Source organism: Octopus bimaculoides, chromosome 6, assembly GCF_001194135.2.
Source record: "Octopus bimaculoides isolate UCB-OBI-ISO-001 chromosome 6, ASM119413v2, whole genome shotgun sequence".
NCBI lineage: Eukaryota > Metazoa > Mollusca > Cephalopoda > Octopoda > Octopodidae > Octopus > Octopus bimaculoides.
This window is the reverse complement of record NC_068986.1, coordinates 5,079,890-5,101,946: the sequence shown is the minus strand read 5'-3', so window position 1 is coordinate 5,101,946 and position 22,057 is coordinate 5,079,890. Positions and strand designations below refer to the sequence as shown.

Sequence of the window (22,057 nt, the reverse complement as noted above, 5' to 3'; positions counted from 1 at the left end):
TTTTTGATCAATAAATATCTTAGCTATTTTAAAGAAAGTATAGTTTTATTTGATGATCTCGTTTCGTATTAGTAAAGTATACTTTTGTATAAAACAGCTAAACTCTTCTACGGAAACTATTTCTCTAGTATAAATTATGATTGAATTATAAAAATATGAAGAATATTTGATGTGTTTAACTGGATACTTTCGGATATATATAATTTAGCGAATCCATTCAGTATGAAACACAATATATGGTAAGTGTACTTCAAAATTTTGATTCAAAAATTAAGTTTTCGTTTAACTTATCAAATAGAAACTTAAAAAACATATTGTGTGTCTTGTATAAATACTTTACTAATTTATTTCGTAGCGTGCAACAACGTCACTCTTCTTAAAATTGGATTTAATATTTACGGAGAACTGTTATAACTCCAGTGTATTTAATTTTTGATTGACATGCTGATTAGATTATCTAAAAGTTCTGCGAGGATCTAAGCAATAGCTTATCTTGCTAAAATTAAGAACCAAATCTCCCACAAATTACACTCTACCTACCATCCTATGAAAAGGAATGATACGTTAGACACCCTGAATACGAATTGAAGACATTGGTCACAACATAGAACATATTTAATATCTGCCCTATTAGGGCTGACATGGGGATGGCTATATACATTGCTGGTCCTGCAAGAAATAGCAACTAAACTGCCTTCAAATCATAATCATAGGCGCAGGAGTGGCTGTGTGGTAAGTAGCTTGCTTACCAACCACATTGTTCTGGGTTCAGTTTCACTGCCTGGCACCTTGGGCAGGGCAAGTGTCTTCTACTATAGCCTCGGGCCGGCCAAAGCCTTGTGAGTGAATTTGGTAGACGGAAACTCAAAGAAGCCCGTCACATATGTGTGTGTGTGTGTGTTTGTTTGTATATCTGTGTTTGTCCGCTCAACATCGCTTGACAACCCCGATGCTGGTGTGTTTACGTCCCCGTAACATAGCGGTTCAGCAAAAAAGAACGATTCTATCGCTTGACAACCGATGGTGGTGTGTTTACGTCCCCATAAGCTAGCGGTTCGGCAAAAGAGACCGATAGAATAAGTACTAGGCTTACAAAGAATAAGTGCTGGGGTCGATTTGCTCGACTAAAGGCGGTGCTCCAGCATGGCCGCAGTCAAATGACTGAAACAAATAAAAGAATATATATCAAAGACATTAGTTAAAAAGTTGGCATGCACCTCTTAGTTTCTCCATAATTTTCAGAAAAATTGATGCTTCCAATGATATTTTCTACAAATACGCCTCAGATAGCGCAGATTATGATTATATCGGTATTTGATATGAACACATTTTTGGCGAAGGTAAATAATACTCACACCACCTCCCATTATAAGGGTAAACCTCCGCCAAAATCTTTTTCTGAGGGTTGGGTGAGGAGTTATGGAAAATTCACACGAATCAGCTGTGTTTCCTCATAACTTTCAGAAAAAATTGTTAATTTTGAGATATCGTTCAGAATGTCAACACACTCTGAATGGTATTTCATAAAAAAATTCCAATTATATCGGAATTTGATATGAACCCCCCGCCCTAATTGGTGGGCTCGTACACATTACATACAGACACACATCTACCAAATGAAACTTGAAATTTCAAAAAAAGCTACGTTTGTCAGTATGTATGTGTACGAGTCCGATTTTCTTTCCACAAATTCTGATATAAGCAGAATCTACACCATCGGAAGCATATTTGTAGAAAATTTCATTACATAAATATCCGTTTTTCTTAGAAGTTATGACGAAACAAAGTCGACGAGTTGGGGTAACACACTTGTGTTGGTATGTTAAAAACTCTTTGGTACACTGCCTGAATGAAATAGTCGTGGCAAAATATTTTTGATAATAAAGTTTGCTAATTCAAAACTTTCTTCCAGTTAAATAATAACTCAGCATTCACAACCAAAACACAGACTACAAGCAAGCATATAACTAAAACACCTGTGACTATTGTGAACCCATGGTCAATGACGAAGTACGACTCTTCTCACATGGATCTGGCATTAGCGAGTTAAACTGTATAGATTAGATATATCGTACACTCCAAAGACTAGTAAATTTCCTGGAAGACATCTTAGATACAAATAGTACTATAGTAGCAGACAGAACTTAGTGACTTTGCACTTAATACAAATATGTTTTATGAATGGGAATAGGTATAACTGTGTAGCTAAGAAGTTTGTGTCATGGGTTTAGGACATGTAATTGTTGAGTTGGTGAATGAAAATATATTTCATTTGCTGCATGAATAGTTGAAGCAAACTCATGAACATTTAACTGAAATATTTATTGTTGCATGTAAAGACCACTGACATTGGCTATTTTCAGTTAACAATACTTACAGATTGGGAAAGAGATACTGCTCTGGGTTTACAGAAAGCTCTTGGTATGGCGACATGCAGTTGGCCCAACATATCTGAAATCAACTGAGCTGTCTTCATGGTGATGGAGGTTCTTGGTCACCTGTTGCAGGACATCTGCATTGGCAGTTTGCCTGGCAAGAATGGAGACATGTTGCTCACCTGTCTCAACATTCTGCAATAGGTTTAGCGCCAAAGCGACTCTTTATGGGGTACAAGAAGAATATTCTAGAAGATTGAATCATTCCATGGCTTGATACTGATAGGTTTCTTACTAGACTGATCATGTGAAACTATTGTGGTTTGGTTGTAGTGCCCAGTGGTTCAGTTTTGAATCACCACTACATTTGCTTCACAACAATGTGCTTTCAGGTTCAGCTCAACCTAGAATGTAAAACTGGAAGAAATGTTGCTATCATTCCCAATACCCAAAACATGAAAGGCAAAATTGACTTAAGTAGAATTTGAATTCAGAGTATAGAGAATGGAACAAATAAATACTCACAAAATATTTAATCAGAAGACTTTGCCAATTTGCTAATTCACAATTTAAGTTGCTTTAAAGAAAAAAAAAATTCTTCTTATTTTTCAGTATGGTGTCTGACTTCTTTTATCCAAATATGGGTGGTGTTGAAAGCCATATTTATCAGCTGTCTCAATGTTTGATTGAAAGAGGACACAAGGTTGTTGTAGCTACTCATCGTTATGAAGACAGACAAGGCGTGCGATATTTAACCAATGGCTTAAAGGTAAGTAATATTGATATTTAACTATATTGTTACTGAACATTAACATCGTTCATTATTGTTTCCTGATATAGGTGTAAAACCAGAAATTTTTAGGGAAGGGGTTACTCTAATCACTTGGTTCCTCTCCCTCTCACAGCTGAGAGCTCCTTGTCTTGTGAGCCCATGGGTGCTGGTGCCATGTCAAAAGCACCCATACTGGTACCATGTAAAAAGCATGTGCTGGTGCCACATATAAAGGACTAATACTGGTGCCATTTAAAAAGCATCCAGTACACTTTGTAAAGTAGTGGGTGTTAAGAAGGGCTTCCAGCCGTAGAAACCTTGCCAAGACAGACAACTGGGGCCTGGTGCAGCTCTCCTGCTGGCCAGCTCCTGTCAAACCATCCAACCCCTGCCAGCAGGGAACACAGATGTTAAACGATGATAATGATGGGTTAGTCAGTTAAATGAATCCTAGCACTTTTCAGGTACAAAGTGATCTTAGAAGGAAAAGTTAGACTGGATTTGAACTCAGAATACAACAAATATCCAAAGCATTTTGTTCTACACTCTGATGACTCCCAGTTCACCAACCAACATATATCATTATTAAAATTAGCCTTTAAGGTGGTGGATTAACAGACTCATTAGAATGTTGGGTAAAATACCTTGTGGTGTTTAATTACAGCACTTAGTGTTCTGAGTTTAAATCCTGCTGAGGTTAAATTTGCATTACATTTCTCTGGGTTTGATAAAATGCAGTCCCAGTCAAGTTCTCAAAGCTGCTGGCCTTGTGCCTATATTAGAAACAATTAGTAAAATAAGTTTGATACTAACTTGTGTATTGTACAAAGTAAAATTAAAATTACATTAAGCTTAATTTTCAAAATAGTATCTTCAGACATATGTGAACCATATCACATCTGGTGATAAACCAGTTTGTGTGATTTTATCTAAGTAGCTTCTAGTGAAAAGTAGCTTCTAACGATGCTGTTCTTGAACCCTTTAGATCCTGTCAGACCATCCAGCAAAGAAAATCTTATGAAAAATGTTTTTTTATGCTACTAAAATATGTGGAGACTGTAAGAAGCCCATGACAAGTTGAAGACTTGGGTTAAAAAGGAAATGAATTTTAAGTTTCTGCAAGTAGTTTAATTGGGTACACAACTTGTAAAATCTAGCAATATTACAATTAATGAAGTCATTTTTTGACAATAAATTAAGATTTTGTCATAAGTTTTAATGAAAACTTTTCTGTTGAGTATTTTGGTTCTTTGTTTACTGATTTATATGGAACATCTACAAAGTGGAAGAATAAATAAAAAAATCAGCAATTGATATTTTATTTTTTTATTTTATAAATATCATAGGTATTTTATAAAAGTGCATGGCCTAGAAGTTAGTGTGTCTGGCTCATGATCCTAAAGTTTTGAGTTCAATTCCTGGACTGGGTAGTGCATTGTGATCCTTGAACAAGGCACTTCATTTCATGTTGCTCCAGTCTACTCAGTTAAAAGTAAGTACCAGCCTAGTGAAGATGCAATCCTCTTCTTCTCCAGGGGCTTCCATTGGGTCAGTGATTATGAGTTCATGAGAATGTCTATGTCTGCTTGCGATTGCATAAGCACTTAAAACATTTAGTAACATTGTACATGGTGCCAAACCATACTTTCTTACAACTGACTGCTGATTGTAGTTCTTTATATTTTCTGCTATGTTTATACTTTGTTTATAGATATTCTGTATGTTAGTATTTTTCTTAAACATTTCCAGTTATGACAAAATTTGAACATGTTATCTTTTAGAAATATTTAAAGGTAATTTAAAAAAAAAAAAATTTTAGATAATCATTCTTAAATCTCTAATTACAAACAAAAGTTGAACTGATTTTATTTTCTATTTGATAATAATTTGGTATTTCAAAGGTTTGACATCAATTACACCTTTAAATTTCTACTATCTTATAGGTTTATTATCTGCCATTCTACCCTATTTATAACCAATGCATTCTGCCATCACTTTTCACCACATTACCCTTGCTTCGGGATATTTTCATTCGAGAGAAAATCACTATTGTTCATGGACATTCGGTAAGATAACTTTTAAAAACTGGAATGCATTGAATTTAGAATATATGATGATACAAAGCTAGTTTGCTTTGCTGGATGTGCAATGTCAGTTTGCATGTATGACTGAGTGTACGTGTCTTGAGAGAAAAACTGGGCATAAGAGGCATCAGATGTGGTGTACATGAGAGATGATTGCACTGGTATGGTCATGTGATGCACATGGACAAGGACAGCTGTGTAAAGAAGTGCTGATCTCTAACTGTAGAGGGAACCTGTGGAAGAGGTAGACCTGGGATGAGGTGGTGAAACATGATCCTTGAATGTTGAGCCTCATGGAGGTGATGACAAGTGACTGAGACCTTTAGCAATATGTTGTGCTTGAGAAATCTCATCAAGCCAAGTGAAATCATAGTCGTGGCTGGTGCTGGTAGTACAATCATAGGGCTGTGGGCATGCTGGGGCACCACCTTGATGGGATTAGTTGATCAAATTGCCCCTCGAACTTACTTTTCTCAAAGTTTGATACCTGTTCCATCAGTCTCCTTTTCGGAACTGCTAGATTACAGGGGCATAAACAAACCAACACTGGTTATCAAGCAGTGGGGTAATGAGAAAAACATGTGCGCACGCACACACACACACACACACACACACACAGGTGTGCATACAGTTTATTTGCTGTTTATATTACTAAAACTGAGTGAGCATTATTGTTAAGTTGTCTGTTACTGTATAAACTGTTGATTTCAATGACTTTTCACCACTTCTTTGGACTTTCTTACATTTTAGGCATTTTCAACTTTGGCACATGAAGCTATGTTCCATGCAAAGACAATGGGATTGAGAGTGGTTTTCACTGATCATTCTCTTTTTGGTTTTGCGGATGGTAGTTCTATACTGACCAATAAGGTATTGACTGTCTCATTAGCAGATTGTAACCATTCCATTTGTGTCTCACATACAAGGTTAGTTGCATTCCTACCATTTAAAAGAAAAATTTTTTTGAAAATAAATTTTATATATATCTATATCTATCTATCTATATATATATAATGTGTATATTTACACACACACACACACACACACATATATATATGTGATCTTTTTTTATTTTCTTTTTACTTGTTTCAGTCATTTAACTGCAGCCATGCTGGGATACTGTTATGAAGGGTTTTAGTTGAACAAATCGATCCCAGGACTTATTTTTTAAGCTTAGTACTTATTCTATTGATTTCTTATGCTGAACTGCTAAGTTACAGGGACATAAATGCACCAACGTCTCTTGCACTCATGTGAACTTACTACTCACATCACTTCTCTTTATTCTCCTTCCTGTCACTTGAGGATATGCTCTGACATGCCTTCACCATCATTCTCCTCCTCTTCCAATTGGGGTAACCCTAACCCTTCCCCACAGCAAAACACCTGTTCTTGTCTCCTTATCATAGTTTAACCTTTCATCACCTAGCATAAAGCCACCTCTCTTAGTGCTGCCCCTCCCTCACTCAGTTGAGTGGGGGTCTTGGGAGTTATTTGGTGACCTTGCTGGTGCTGGTGCTATGTTAAAAGCATCCAGTACACTTTGTAAAGTAGTTGGTATTGGGAAGAGCATCCAGCTGTAGAAACTATACCGAAGTAGAAATTAGAGGTTGATGCAGCCTTCTGGTTCACTTGTTTCTTCTGAACTGTCCAACCCATACCAGCATGGAAAGCAGACGTTAAATGACAATAACAACAGTGATAATGTATTTATGTGTGTGTGTCAGAGTGAAAGACAGAAGCTATTAATTATGTAACTGGTTCCATTCAGCTCCATCTCTATGGCTACTTGATTTGCTAGAAATAGTAGTCAAATCCCCCTTCTACCATATCCTACCATCTTAAAAAAAAAGGAAACACATTAGATAATGTAGCCCGAGATAGCCTCAAATTATTTTAAGTTGGACTAAATATATCAGAATTAATTAACCCATTTACTTTTTAATGTATTTGGCAATTTGATGTTGTGCCTCTAAAAATGTTTAATTCAAATTATTTCTATAAAAGACTAAATAAACATTTTTGTATAGTAATAAACCAAAACGTGCAGAACTCTCACCGTACTTCCAAAGAGCAACGGCACTAGTTTATGGAGTTGTTTCCCTTGTCTTGAGAATTACTCTTTAAAACCATTTTTTTTTGTTTTTACACATGTGAATGTAATTTCTATTAAAATATCTTAGCTTATTTTAAGTTGAATGTATTAGCATAAACTTTCTCATCTTCTCTGAATATCACAATGGTGTCTACAGTTACTTTTGATTTCTGGCTGTAGTAGTTCCAATTGAGTTACATTAATCCTAGGTGATTGGTTTACCTATGGACAACATCTATCTCTTGTAATACAGTTCTATATTTAAGAGATGAGGAGTGATGGATATTTGTCCTCATCTTGTTTGTTGTTAACACAACATTTCGGTTGATATACCTCCAGCCTTCATCAGGTGTCTTGGGGAAATTTCGAACCTGGGTTCTCATTCCTAAGGTATTTTTCAATGTTATTATTATTATTACTCAGGTCACTGCCTGGAATCGAACTTGGAATCTTGGGGTTAGTAGCTCACGTTCTTAACCACTACGCCATATGCTCGTGGGCAATTATGGAGTGAATTTTAGGGCTTATAAATCTAATATTTTCCTATCCTTCCTTAATACTGGTTCCCATATGCTACTCATATCTGCACTCGGTCTGCAAGATTCCGAGTTCAAATCCAGGCAGTGACCTGAATAATAATAATAATAATAATAATAATAATAATAATAACAACAACAACAACAACATCGAAAAATACCTTAGGAATTAGAACCCAGGTTCGAAATTTCCCCAAGACACCTGATGAAGGCTGGAGGGTATATCAGCCAAAACGTTGTGTTAACAACAAACAAGATGAGGACAAATATCTGTCAAATGTAAATAATATCTATCTCTTGTGTTTCCTTTCAGACTATTACAGTGTACACTGTCAATGCTTTCTCTGACCAACACTCTGTTGGTTATAGTGCCTGTACCCAAGGGTCAGTTGTATTTTCCATAATCTTTCTGTACATTGAAGTTGTTAGGTTTACACAGCCTAAACATCTCATGCCAGAGCAGCATTGCTTCTATGATAAGGACTTGAAAACTAGTCTCCTGTGGGGACGTCACAACTTGGTGACAGTTGCTTTTGCCTCTCATAAAAACAATATGATCTGAACTGTGTTGATATATATTTCTGAATACGAAAGGTAATGCATTAAAGCATGGAGAAAATATTTGCTCTTTAACTGGTTATATAATAAATATTTTATGTGTCTAATTTTTTATTTTTTTAAAAATACTAGTAAAGAAAACACTGTACTGAGGTCTTCTGTCAAGCCAGAAATGGTGTCTGTCATCCCAAATGCTGTTGATTGTACCAAGTTCATTCCAAATCCATCAAAACGGATTACATCAAAGAGTAAGTATTTATTGTGTAATGGTAATTATTGACAAACTTGAAATAAGAGAGTATAATCCTCCTCCTCCTCTTCTAGTCATCTCCTCCTTCCCTCTAATCATCTCCTTTTCTTTCCCTCTAATCATCTCTTTCTTCTCCCCTACTCCTCTTCCCCTCCCTCACTATCCTCCTCCCTGCTCACTCCACTCCTCTTGCTCCTCTCCAACCCCCTCTACTCATCGCCTCACCATCACTCTTCCCCCTCCACTCTACATTCCAAGTCCTCCTACCACTCCTCCTCACCTCTCCTACTCCCCATCGCCTTCCCCTCCTCCCCTCCTGCACACCCTTCTCTCCTTGTACCAAGTTTGCTTCAGATCCATCTAAATGAGATACCACCTCCCATCCTCATCCTATTCCTCCATTATTAATCCTACAAAATTTCATAAAGCCTCATTAGAAAACATTATAAAACCTTGATAAAAAAACCTAATAAAGCCTTAAAAGAAAACCTTATAAAGCCTTATAAGAAAGCTTTATAACAGGTATGGGGAAACTTTTTAGTGTGGTGGGCAAATATTTCCAAAGTAAAAGGTCTGTAGGTGGATCGCAAGTTCTAACTCTAATATCAGTGTGAATCTTGTATATGTCTATGTATAATTTAATATACATTAATAAAAATAAGAGAGTATTGTAGTTCGCTTGAAGCATTGTGTATTGATTATAAAGAATGAAAAGTTTTGCATGGTACAAGAATGCACTATAATACAAAAAATGGACTATATACCTGTTGTAATTTAGTTGTCTATAGTCCGATGATATTTCGGAATACAGTTCCTTCTTCAGATATTCTTCGAAGGAGTCTCTGCTATAAACTGTTTTCCAACGGTTTTCTTAGACTCCATCGAAGAATATCTGAAGAAGGAATTGTATTCCGAAATATCATAGGACTATAGATAACTAAATTACAACAGGTATATAGTCCATTTTTGTAATAAAAATAAGTTTAAGACATTAAATTAACGTGTAACATCTTCATTAATGCTACCACTGAATTTAGGACGTTTATATTACTTATGAGGTATTCCATATTTTTCAGCTAGAGAGCAGTTGGGTCTCAAGGGAGTGGTACAAATCTAGCAATATGTGTTTTATAGTGAAAACAAAATTTCCATTCAAATGACAATTACCAAACGATTTTCTTTTCGAGTCTAACTGTTTTAAGTTGTAGTAGAAATGCAAACTATGTTGCAAATAGGTATACAAATATTGTCTAAATTTTATAATTGAAAAATTTGCTATATTTTTTACATAGGAGTATACCAGCCTGTGGGCACAATAAAATGGGTTCACAGGCGCAATTGCACTTGTGGGTTGGGGTTTTCTCACCCCTGCTTTATAACAAAGTCTTATGACAAAGACTTGTAAATAAGCATTATAACAAAACCTTATAACAAAGACTGCTAAGTCAAACATTATGCTGATGGTAGCATCATAATAAAGTCTTTAGGTTATATATTTAGTTCAGCATCTTAACCACTCAATCACTTTCATCATCATCATCATCATCATCATTTAACGTCCACTTTCCATGCTAGCATGGGTTGGACGATTTGACTGATTACTGATGAAACCGGATGGCTACACCAGGCTCCAATCTGATTTGGCAGAGTTTCTACAGCTGGATGCCCTTCCTAATGCCAACCACTCTGAGAGTGTAGTGGGTGCTTTTACGTGCCACCCGCACGTGGCCAGTCAGGCGGTACTGGCAACGGCCATGCTCAAAAGGGTGTATCTTATGTGCCACCCACACAAGAGCCAGTCCAGGGGCACTGGCAACGATCTCGCTCGAAAGTTCATTACACATGCCACGGGCACAAGTGCCAGAAAGGCGACGCTAGGCACAGGTGCCGTAAAATGTATCAAGGATCTTTGGCGGCTAATGAAGCATTTGTATCTGTCAATTAAAGGAATTAGAGTAGTTGTAGATTTATGCATTTTTATCATTCTACTAAAAAATATTTATTGAAATTTTGTTGTTACCTGTAAATTTATACTGAATCAGTTTCCATTACTTTCAGTTACCATTGTTGTAATATGCAGGCTAGTTTATAGAAAAGGAATGGATCTTTTGGCTGGAATTATCCCAGATATATGTAAGCGCTATCCTAATATTCAATTCATTATTGGTAAGTAGCATTATTCATCATCATCATCATCATAATCACCATCATTTAGTGTCTGCTTTCTATGCTAGCATGGGTTAGGCAGTTTGATTGAAGCTGGTTAGCTGGATAGCTGCACCAGGTTCCAATCTGATCTGGCATGGTTTCTACAGCTGGATGCCCTTCCTAATGCCAACCATTCCAAGAGTGTGCTTTTTTGTGTACCACTGGCGTGGGTACCAGCTACTGAACACTGGTATTGGCCACAACTGCGATTTCACTTGGTTTGACAAGTCTTCACAGGCATGGCATTTCACCAAAAGGTCTCGGTCACTTATCATCTCTGAAAGGTCCAACGTTTGAAGGGTGCTTTTTATGTGCCACTGGCATGAGTGCCTGTTATGTGACACCAGCATCAGCCATGATTATGGTTTCACTTGGCTTCACAGGTCAATAAGGCTGCCAGCTGGCAGAATCATAAGCATGACTTTACCTTTCATCCTTTCAGTCTCAATAAAATAAGTACCAGTTGAGTACTGGGGGTTGATGTAATTAACTTAACCACTTCTCCAAAGTTGCTGGCCTTGTGCCAAAATGTGAAACCAACATTAAATATGTCAGTAGTTTTCATAAACAAAATCACTCAGATTCATTTATGTTTTCTAATTTAATATTGTTAAATTTTGTAAAATAATTATTTGCATATTTTTGTCTGTAAATTAACCGTATTTTTTTTATGAATGAAATTCTTCTTATTCCTAGATTAATTCAATTTAACACATTAGTAACCTCTATTAATTAGAAATTTGTAAACCTTAGATATCCCCCTCTCACTCTCTGGGAGAGAGGCACAAGCACATACACAGATGTATACACACACGGCAGTAACTTCCGCCTACCAAATTCAATCACAAGGCTTCGGTCAGCCCGGGGTTATAGCAGAAGACACTTGCCCCAGGTGCCACGCGGTGGGACTGAACCTGAAACCATGCAGCTGGGAAGCAAGCTTCCTAACCACACAGCCATGCCCGCGCCTACTATATTATAGATAATCCTGTTCCAGAAGCTGAGTATGACAATGTTGCAAACACTGCCCTGAAGTGGTTGGTTATGTGGAGCAGAGTGTGACAAGCAGAGCATATTGTATCCCTTTAGCTTTGCAAGTTGATGGATGGAGCTGAGTTTTATATATCACTTGATATCTCTCTCTCTGGCTGTCTGTCCATTCATCCATCTGCCCACATATATTAGTGAGATAAGGAAGAGCAGTGTCTGTGATCTTTGCAGGCCATACCTATGAACTGGTGAGATTGATGAAGTTGATGCCCAGTTCGATCATCAAGAGGCCAAGGTGTACAGGAAAAACGGGGTTGGGAAAGAAACTGACTGGAGTGCTTGCAACACAGTGATCCCTGCCAAAGATACCTAAGAACAAGGTGGTGGTATAAAACTAGGTAGGGTGTTAGGCTCACAGTCCAAGGATCAAGGGCTGGTGTTATTGAATTGGGTCAGGTTATGATGTTAAACTGGATGGAGTGAAACATTTTCATTTTTCTAGAATTAATTCCCCTGAGTTTTCTGTAATAAATTTTTGAAAATTTGCAATCAAAAATATCTATCTACACTCTCCAATTAATTAAACTATAGTCATTTGGTTAAATAAAAGTTTGTTTTGAGAACATCTGAGTTTTGAATATCTTATTGCTATTCACATTCTATATAGAATTTAAAATACCTCCAATCTTGTATCACAGTCTTTGCTCATTAGTTTTCACTTAGAAATAGAGATCATAGTACAAATAGCTTTTACCATCGATAAAATCACTCATCTTGATTGACAAATCTTCCTAGAATCTCTCTCTCTAGCTCTGTCTGTCTGTCTGTCTGTCTGTCTCAATCAGAATCGTTTGTGATAAGACTAAAAATGAAATGTTTAATGTATTGTTATTAGGTCGTTATAATTGAGTTATAGTCACTCAGTTTTAATCATTGATACTCAGTCTAAATCATTCAGTCCAAGTCATAGGCATTCAGTTCACACCTTACTTAGGTTCTTGGTGAAGGCATTCACATGAAGTCTTAAGTACACAATGAAAATCATGGTTATTCTATCCAAGTCTTAGTTTCCCATTCCAAGTCATAGATACTCATTTAAAATCATAAATATTCAATCAAAAATCACAGTAATTCTGTTCATCATCATCATCATCATCATCACCATCGTTTAACGTCCGCTTTCCATGCTAGCATGGGTTGAACAATTTGACTGAGGACTGGCAAGCCAGAAGGCTGCACCAGGCTCCAATCTGATCTGGCAGAGTTTCTACAGCTGGATCAGATCTTAGATATTCAGCTCTAGTCACAGGTAACTTATTTTAAGACACATCTACTAAGTCTAAGTTGTAAGTACTGTTTGAATCATAGGTACTCAATCTAAGCCATTAGGTAGTCAGATGAAGTTGTAAGTGCTCTACCTCCTCCATCCAGATGTATCTAAACCCACTATTTTTCATTTAATCTCTGATATCTAGTTCTGTTATTATTTTTCAGTCTATTTCAAAAGATACAGAAATTACTAAACATGATGATAGGAAAATGAACATTTTAGTTTACACAAATAATTATTAAGAAGATAAATTGTTAAAATGCTGCAATATATAAAATCTGAGTTTCAATTTTAAAAACTAGGAGGTGAAGGTCCCAAGCGAATTGTTTTGGAAGAAGTTTGTGAAACACATCATCTTCAGGAAAGAGTTTCAATGTTAGGATCTCTGAAACACACTGAAATAAGGGATGTAAGTTCGCTATTTTACTTACAGTGATTTTTTTTTTTAAAGTATCATCATTATTGTTGTTTTATGTCAGCTTTACATGCCTGCATGGGTTAGATGGATAGTCATGATCCTAGTCAGTTTTTATTTTGTTTTGCTTTCATAAATGGGTTGGAGGACCAGGTCTTGTTTGTACATTGCATTTTAGGTTTGGTTTGTATTGTTGGATATTTTCCCTGTTACCAACCCTTTTACAAGGTATACTGGGTGTATTTCATTATGGCACCAGTATTAGGGTACACTCTAAGAATAAAGGTATCTGTGCTCAAGGCACCATGACAGGAACATACACATCTTAGCATAGTATTCTTTACTCTTACAGTGTACAAATCCAGTGTATTTTATAAAGCTTTATAACCAACATTATGAAGCCTTATAACAAAGCAAAGCCTTATAACAAAACTTTATATTACAAGGCTTTGTTAAGGTTTTGTTATAACAAAGCCTTGTAATAAAGTTTTATTACAAAGATTTATGATAAAGTTTTGGGGTCGATTTGCTTGACTGAAGGCGGTGCTCCAGCATGGCCACAGTCAAATGACTGAAACAAGTAAAAGAGTAAGCTGTACATTTATAACTGCATTCACAGATCATTTGTAGCTATTTTTAAAAAATTTGATTTGGGTCACTTGCAACTCCCTAAACATTATAAAAGAAAACAATATTTATCATGAAATTAAATGACAATCATTTGACTTATAGGTTCTTGTTAAAGGAGACATTTTGTTAAACACTTCACTAACTGAAGCTTTCTGTATAGCAATGGTTGAGGCTGCCTCATGTGGGTAAGTTATATTTGATTTCACACCAGAAATTTTGTCTCTGAAGTATATGACTTGACACAAGTTGATCCCAGCATGGCCATAACTACGTGATTGAAATGAAAGAAGAGATGAAAGAAAAGTTATATTTCTGCTGCGTATGTTTAATTGTTAGTTGATTTTGATAGCATTGCTCACCATTCATTGATGCTACATCATCTCAGCTATAAAGTCTAGTGTTTTCAAATGGATCTTTGATAATCAGTCTTTATTCTTTCTCCATTTACTCTTGCTGTAAAAATAGTTTGCATTGTTAACTCATGGCAATTTTTCACCTGCCATTTTTCTTGTCTATATTAGCTCTTTAACATTCAAACTGGCCTTATCCAGCCCAAATATTCTACTTGTTTTATGTTTAAACTGGCCAGATCCAGCCTCTCACACTTAGCAGACAATATCATTCTAAAAATAAACAATTACATCATCAAAATCTCAAAGCTGTGAGATAATGCAAGATTAATTCAAAACAACGTGAATAAATAAGCAATACATTTGACAAAGAAATCTGAATTCTAAAGGGTTAAACTAAAGTTTGCTCTCCAGTTGCTTTCTAAATATACTTGTGCTTAATTTTTGTCTTAAGTTAACATTGCACAACCTTACATTCAAAATCATCTCCCATCACTATTAGGTTGGTCCTTGACATTCACAACTCATATTTCAGTACTAAAGGGGATACCACAATACTTACATCTATGCCATATAATCTATCTTAATGATAAATTCATTGTTGTCAATAGAAGTGACCTTTCTTTAAACTTAAGTTTAATACTATTAACTAGTTAGATGCCTCTTGGAATCCACTCTGCTATTGCAAGTATCCAAGCCAGATCTCCATTCAGTATAAGTTTCCTTTTCTCCTATCAATATCAGACCCCTTGAAAAATGTCATAGGTGTTATTTTTCACCCTCTGACTAATTGACTAAGCCTTTAAAAAAAACAAAAACAAGACTTTTACTTTTTTTAGCTCTAACTACTGTAATATCATTAAGTTTACCTTTGATATATATTATAACATTTTTTAACTTCTAAGTAAAGGCATGTAGCTTAGTTAGGGGTAATGGGCTCACACTCATTAAAACGTGGGTTCAATACCTGAACTGGATGTTATGTTGTATCCTTGAGCATGCTACTTCACTTCATGTTGCTCCACTTTATTCAACTGACATTGAGTTCTGTTGGCAGCTGATGGTTAATACTACAGTGGATTGGTATCTTGTTTAAGGGCAGAGTCTTGTACATCAGTTGCTTAAATATCTTGGGAACCAGGTTAGCTCCAGCCTTAATAAGCCTCTGAGTTAAAGACAAACAGTTTCACTTGTAGCCACTGTAAGATCATTAGCTTTATCTTCAATATAAATTATATCACCTATTTTTTACTCGCTAACTGAATAGTCCTTGGCCTCAAGTTCATAACTGCCTATGTAAATCATTTACTCATGCTGTACATCTATTCCCTTCCTGTGTAATCAGTAAATACAAGGCCACTATATAGTATCTACTGAATATTATTTTCTTGCACAGTCCCACTTGTGGGTTTTTTTTTATTCAGACTCACTATTGCAAGTTTTAACCTTCTTTTGCAGTTCTCATGAGTACTCAGTCATTTTGTGATTGTGAAGGCCTAGATAGAAAAGCAAAGACATAAAGGTAGAACCCTGATAGATATGTACCTTTACGCATGATTCTTCACAGAACTCACAGCTAATCTTTGCTCATATCTGGCCTGAACAGGATAAAGTCAATTGGCCACCTTTTTGCTATCAAAAGTATCTATCAGCTTGTAGTTAGTTCTCTTGACTGCAGGAATTATGACATTCTTGTATTTCTCGAGGACATAGCAGTGTTAGAGAAATAGTTATACTGGAAATCAAACTTGTTTCATGGGAGTTTACGCATACAGTATGACACTTCACAATTCTAATAAGCCATTTCTCTGCATCTAGCTTTCATATTAGTAATCAGACTCCGCAAAAGATTAGTTCAATATAACCTATCCTAAAGCCTTCCTCAAAAACTAAGCTTGAACTTAGCCTGCCTTAATTGATCTAATCTCATCTTTGATCTTTAAATCTAGCTTCTTTTCTGCAATTCATAATCCTTGTTTTGCAAGCCCTTATAATGACATTTGTATGTCGCTTTCTTTTCAATGCTAATAATATAGTATACATTCCTTCATCTTAACACAATTGTCTTACAACCCCAAATATTTCACTCTCCTCATTCTTGTAATAAGGATCACTCTTCTTTCTGTTTCTCTCTTAATCTATTACAGTGACAGCTATCATTATCTATTATGTTTTCTACTTTCACTTTTAGACTTCAGGTTGTGAGTACCAAAGTTGGTGGAGTTCCTGAAGTACTTCCAGACGACCTTATCATACTGGCTGAACCTAATGTTCCAGGTAAGATACTGAAATGAATACCTTGGGTAAAATGTATAAATTTAATTTAATAGAATCACTTTATCCTCACACTCTTAAAACAAATATTTAAGTATAGACTTTTGTTAAGATTAAAGTAGAGTTAATTTTCGTTTTTTGCTTATATATTTTTTTCAAATCATCTTTATCATTTTACTTGTTAGTTTGATTAAGAAATTTGCTTTTCAATCATATGGCTTCAGGTCTCATCTCAATGTGTGACACAATGTCTTGTGAATGAATTTTAGTGGATAGAAACTATAAGGAAGCCCCTTGAATATGTGTGTGGGTGTTTAATATTATAGAGGTAATTAGGGTAAATCCCAACCATTTCTTCTTGAAGCACATCTGCTTATTTCATTATTACAATCCATATTTCACTGCCATGTAACATGGCTGTTTGTACACATGCGTCACACAATCTGCCTTTTACTCTGAGCGAGAAGCCCCTTGTCACCAGCAGAGGTAAGAGCTCTCTGAACTTTGCCCAGGCTATTCTTATTCAAGCAGCTACACTTTCAGCACACCCTCCCCCGCTACTGACTTGGCCACCTAGGTAACAGAAGCTATCAACTACTTCTAGTTTTTCTCCCTGGAATGTGGCAGAAGTTGTTCTCTGCACATTTTCAGTGTTTATTGCTCCTGAGCATCTGCCACATACAAAAACTATCTTGCTAGTTAGCCTTCCTTTGATATTGCTGCACCTCTTATGTGTCCATAGCTTACACTGTGTGCATCTTATAGGAGTTTCTACCTACACCTTTTCTACAGATCGAGCAGGGCCACCTACCTGAAGGGGTTTATGGTTTGTCTACCTTTCTACTTATTAGGACTTTATATATATATATGTGTGTGTGTATGTACACATGCATACATAGGAGTATTTCTGTGGGTCTTCACATTGTCACTATGTGAGAAATAGCAATGATGGTGCTTATGTTGTCATTTGTAAAATATATGTCTCAAAGCGCAGCAATTTTCAATGTATTTGAAGGCCAGCAAAATAAAAATTCCTTATTTGAAAAACAATAAAGGGTTGGTGTCAGGAAGGCCATCCAGTTATAGAACACTGTCTCAATGCTTTCAGGGTCCAATCCAGGAAAGCATGGAAAAAGCAAATGTAAAGTTGATGCTAATGGTGGATAAGTAGATTACAAATGATTGAATCAAGTATTTGACTGTTGAGGTAGATTAATACGCCTTTTAAAGGCATGCATTAAGATTGAACTTATGATCTTAACCTCACAGCAACTATAAAATTTTATAGATTTGAATTTTTGAAATCAGTTTTTGGCATTCTCTAAATTCCAATTACAAATGTCCCTGTCTTGTTTAATTTTCATAGTGAGATATCACAATGTGGTAATTTGAGAGAAACAAAGATCAAAAATCTAACAAGTCATAAACTGATTTTTACTATTGTAATTCTTATGTAAATGATAGTTTTTTTAAAAATAAGTTCTATATTTTTAGCTCTTGTACAGGGCTTGGATAAAGCTATTTCTCTTCATGCAAAAGGAGAAGTTTGTGATCCATTTGAGAGGCACCAGCGTATCAAAGAGATGTATAACTGGCGTTCTGTAGCTCAACGAACTGAAAAGGTTTACAAAAATGTAATGTTGATGCCATCTAGAGAAATAACAGAACGATTAAAGAAGTAGGTATTACCTTTCAACCATGAATATCTGTTTTTTCTTTTTTCATTTTTTTCTTTTTACCTTTTAATCAGAAAGTAAGGCAGTATTTATAACATTACAGGGCTTCCAAGACTGGTGGGAAAAAGGGGCGAAGATATCTTCAAACTGACCTAAATGCTTGCTACAAAGTGGACCCTACTAAGGGCACCAGGTGGTGGTAACCAAACTGATTGATGGATAAAGTCTACCACCCAAGTAGACCATGGTGGGATTTGAACTCAGAACATACTGCATGGCATCTAGTCTGACGTTCTTAGTTTCTCCAGTCCATCATCGTAAATTGTTGCTTTTTCTTCATTGATCCTGAAAGATGAAAGACGGTGCTTTTTCATTGACCATGAAAAAATGAAAGAAAGGCAAAGTTGATTTTGACAGGATTTGAACTTAGAGAGCAGACTGAACAAATACTGTGAGGTGTTTTATCTGACACTCATAACTCTGCCCCTTTGCCACCCACTGGTTCTCCAAATATGAATATTTTCATGAATTCTTAAAGCAAATGTTTAACATCTTGGTACCCTTTCTTGCAAAAGTTTGTGAAGAATATGATAACTGTTTTCAGCTATGATTGGGTTAATTACTATTATATGCATTACATAGGATCATTGTTTGATGCTGATGGGACTTAAAAGATTTTTGGAGTTTACTCCCCTGTATCACTTTTGTATGTTAATCTTTCACAAGCTGATAAAATAAATACTATCAATTTAATTGTGTGAAATGGAAGCAAAATCATTCTTACTGTCACAGACTATTTCATATGATGTATTAATCAACATCACAGTAAATAACAAATAATATTAATACATTATCATTCTTTTTCAAAGGTACTACAACACAGGAAAACTGGTTGGCAAACTCCTTGTCATAGTTACCATCATTGATATTATATTTTTGTCTTACTTAAGGTGGTTCTATCCAGATGAGGTAAGTGTTTGGTTTAAAGCAAATATTAGATATTTTAAAAAGTAGTTAAACAGTAATTGTTCGTTTGTCCATTTAGTGTGTGTGCATGTGTTTGTGTGTGTGTGTGTGTGTGTGTGTGTGTGTTCCAAAACAACAAGTGATGTATGTACATAAGGTCTTCTCATGTTGGTTTCAGCATCACCAATTGTGAATACATCATGCTACAACCTTTGTTGTGTGAATGAAGTGGTAGACACATTTTTATTCTTCAGTATCATCGATTGATTGGTTCATCCATTTTTCATGTAAGAGAGGAAATGATGTAATTTTTCTTTTTGTAAATCATCCATTTTTGGTGTAAGAGAAGAAGTGATGTAAATTTTTTTCCAAATTATCATTATAAGCAAGTGACTTGAAATTCTATGCTATTTATGCATTTAATATTTCAAATTTCATATTTGCCCTATATCTATAGACAGCCTGGAATGTCATTAATATAGAGTAAAAGAACAATTGGTTGTCAATTAATTCAACTAATACATTCAAGTAGTTGTGTTTCAAATGAAGAAGAATGGGATAGAGAAAGAAAGAAAGACAAATAATGGGATTTGGGTCACTTGCTTATAATCCAGTCACCAAATATTATGAAGAATGTCCCATTGAGTGTCAGCAAAAAAAAAAAAAGAGTATAAGAGGCATCAGTTGTGTGTAAGAGAGAAGACTGTGTTGGTTTGGTCACATGATGCACATAGATGAGGACAATTGCATAAAAATGTGTCAAGCTCTAATTGTGGAGGGAATCTGTGGAAGTGGTAGACTCAGGAAAACGTGAGATGAAGTGGTGAGAAAGGATCTTTGGACACTGAGCCTCGCTGAGGAAATGACAAGGGACTGGGAGTTGTGTTGATTTGCTGTACTTGAGAAGATGCATCAAGCTAAGTAAAAGCACTGTCTTTCATACATACAGGCTTCTACTTTCAGGTGCTGGTGCCACATAAAATGCACCCATGCTGGTGCATAAACACACCTGTACTGGTGGCATGTAAAAAGCACCCAGCATGCTCAGTTAAGTGGTTGCTGTTAGGAAGGGTATGCAGCTGTAGACACCATGCCACAATGGACAATTGTAGTTTGGACAGTTCCATGTCAAACCGTCTAACCCATGTTAGCATGGAAAATGGATTTATACTCTAATGAAGCTACCTTCATTAGAGCTGCCAAATATTACAGCACAACTCAGTCATATAACTGATACAATGCTATCTAGTTACTGCCTTAAAACATATTGTATACCATTGGCAGTTATTATACATTATACTTCAGATTGGTCTCTCTGCTATCAAATTATATTGTGCTTACAGAAAACTCCTTCAAGAGTTGCTTGTACTTGCACAATAGCTTGTTCTGCAATCACCACTTTGGAAACACCACAACACTATCAAAGTACATTTGGAAATGGAGAGACAAAGGAGAAGTCATTAGAATATCATGGGCATTAGATAAAGCACTTGCACATAAGGATGGGTAACTTTCATCTCATAGACATTTAAGAACAGATCAAAGTATCATGACCTCTGCATTGATTTTACCAATCTCAGAGGACCTGTGAAGGTTACTGATACTGCTCTTCGAATTCTGTGTATAAATATGAGACATCAAGTTAATAAAGTCAAATAGTTTATAGTTCTTTTGACAGTTATATTTTCAAATTTAATTTCAGAATATACAACTTGTTCCAGATCATAAAGATCAAAAGCAGTCAACATAAATTATATTTCAAATGAAGGTAGTCAATCATTCTGTAATTTTTATTATTTGTATTTTTTTGTTGTGTCTATTTTGTTTACTTTTTTACTTGTTTCAGTCATTTCACTGTGGCTATACTGGAGCACTTCCATGAATAGTGTCATCAATCAAAATCAACCACAGTACTTAATTATAAGTCTGGTTCTTATTCAATCAGTGTCTCTTTTGCTGATTTGCTAAGCTACAGGGACATAAACAAACAAACCAACACATGTTGTCAATTGGTGAAAGATAGATACAAAGGAACCTTTCAATTGTATGCACACGCACGCACGCGCGCACACACACACACACACGCACACTCTTACATGCACACACACTTGCATGCACACGCACACTCACACGCACCCACACACACACACACACACATATACACACACATACACACACACGTGTCTATGTGCATATATAGAGGACCCCCTTCACTCATGAATGACCATGTGGTTGCGCCTAGAAAGTTCCCCTCTGAGGCACAAGTCCAAGCAAGGTTGTTTGTGGAAGACCAGCAGTCGCCCATGCATTCCAGCCCCTCCTCTCCACACCACCAATGTTATCCAAAGCAAAGGCTGATACAGCTTGGCACTACTGACATTGCAACTCATTTCTACAGCTGAGTGAACTGGAGCAATGTGAAATGAAGTGTCTTGCTCAAGAACACAACACACAGCCTCATGATTGTGAGCCTGATGCTTTAACCACTCTCTCTCTCTCTCTCTCTCTCTCTGTCTATATATATATATATATATATATATATATATAT

General features: G+C 36.0%; 1 protein-coding gene across 2 annotated transcripts in view; it reads left to right on the top strand.

The window, feature by feature from the left end:
* Positions 1-79: 79 nt before the first annotated feature.
* LOC106879177 (phosphatidylinositol N-acetylglucosaminyltransferase subunit A) overlaps positions 80-22,057 on the top strand; it is a 24,277-nt gene continuing 2,299 nt past the window's right edge. Inside the window, exons 1-12 of one of the 2 annotated variants that reach the window (XM_014928625.2) lie at positions 81-239; positions 2,988-3,144; positions 5,091-5,213; positions 5,982-6,157; positions 8,553-8,668; positions 10,729-10,836; positions 13,501-13,607; positions 14,346-14,428; positions 16,785-16,870; positions 18,362-18,545; positions 19,413-19,512; positions 21,212-21,277. In XM_014928625.2, the coding sequence (XP_014784111.1) occupies positions 223-239; positions 2,988-3,144; positions 5,091-5,213; positions 5,982-6,157; positions 8,553-8,668; positions 10,729-10,836; positions 13,501-13,607; positions 14,346-14,428; positions 16,785-16,870; positions 18,362-18,545; positions 19,413-19,512; positions 21,212-21,259 (1,305 nt within the window). In that variant the 5' untranslated portion in view covers positions 81-222 and the 3' untranslated portion in view covers positions 21,260-21,277. Of the gene's footprint in view, positions 240-2,987; positions 3,145-5,090; positions 5,214-5,981; positions 6,158-8,552; positions 8,669-10,728; positions 10,837-13,500; positions 13,608-14,345; positions 14,429-16,784; positions 16,871-18,361; positions 18,546-19,412; positions 19,513-21,211; positions 21,278-22,057 lie in introns of both variants that reach the window. The other variant, XM_052968567.1, reaches the window with a different exon arrangement.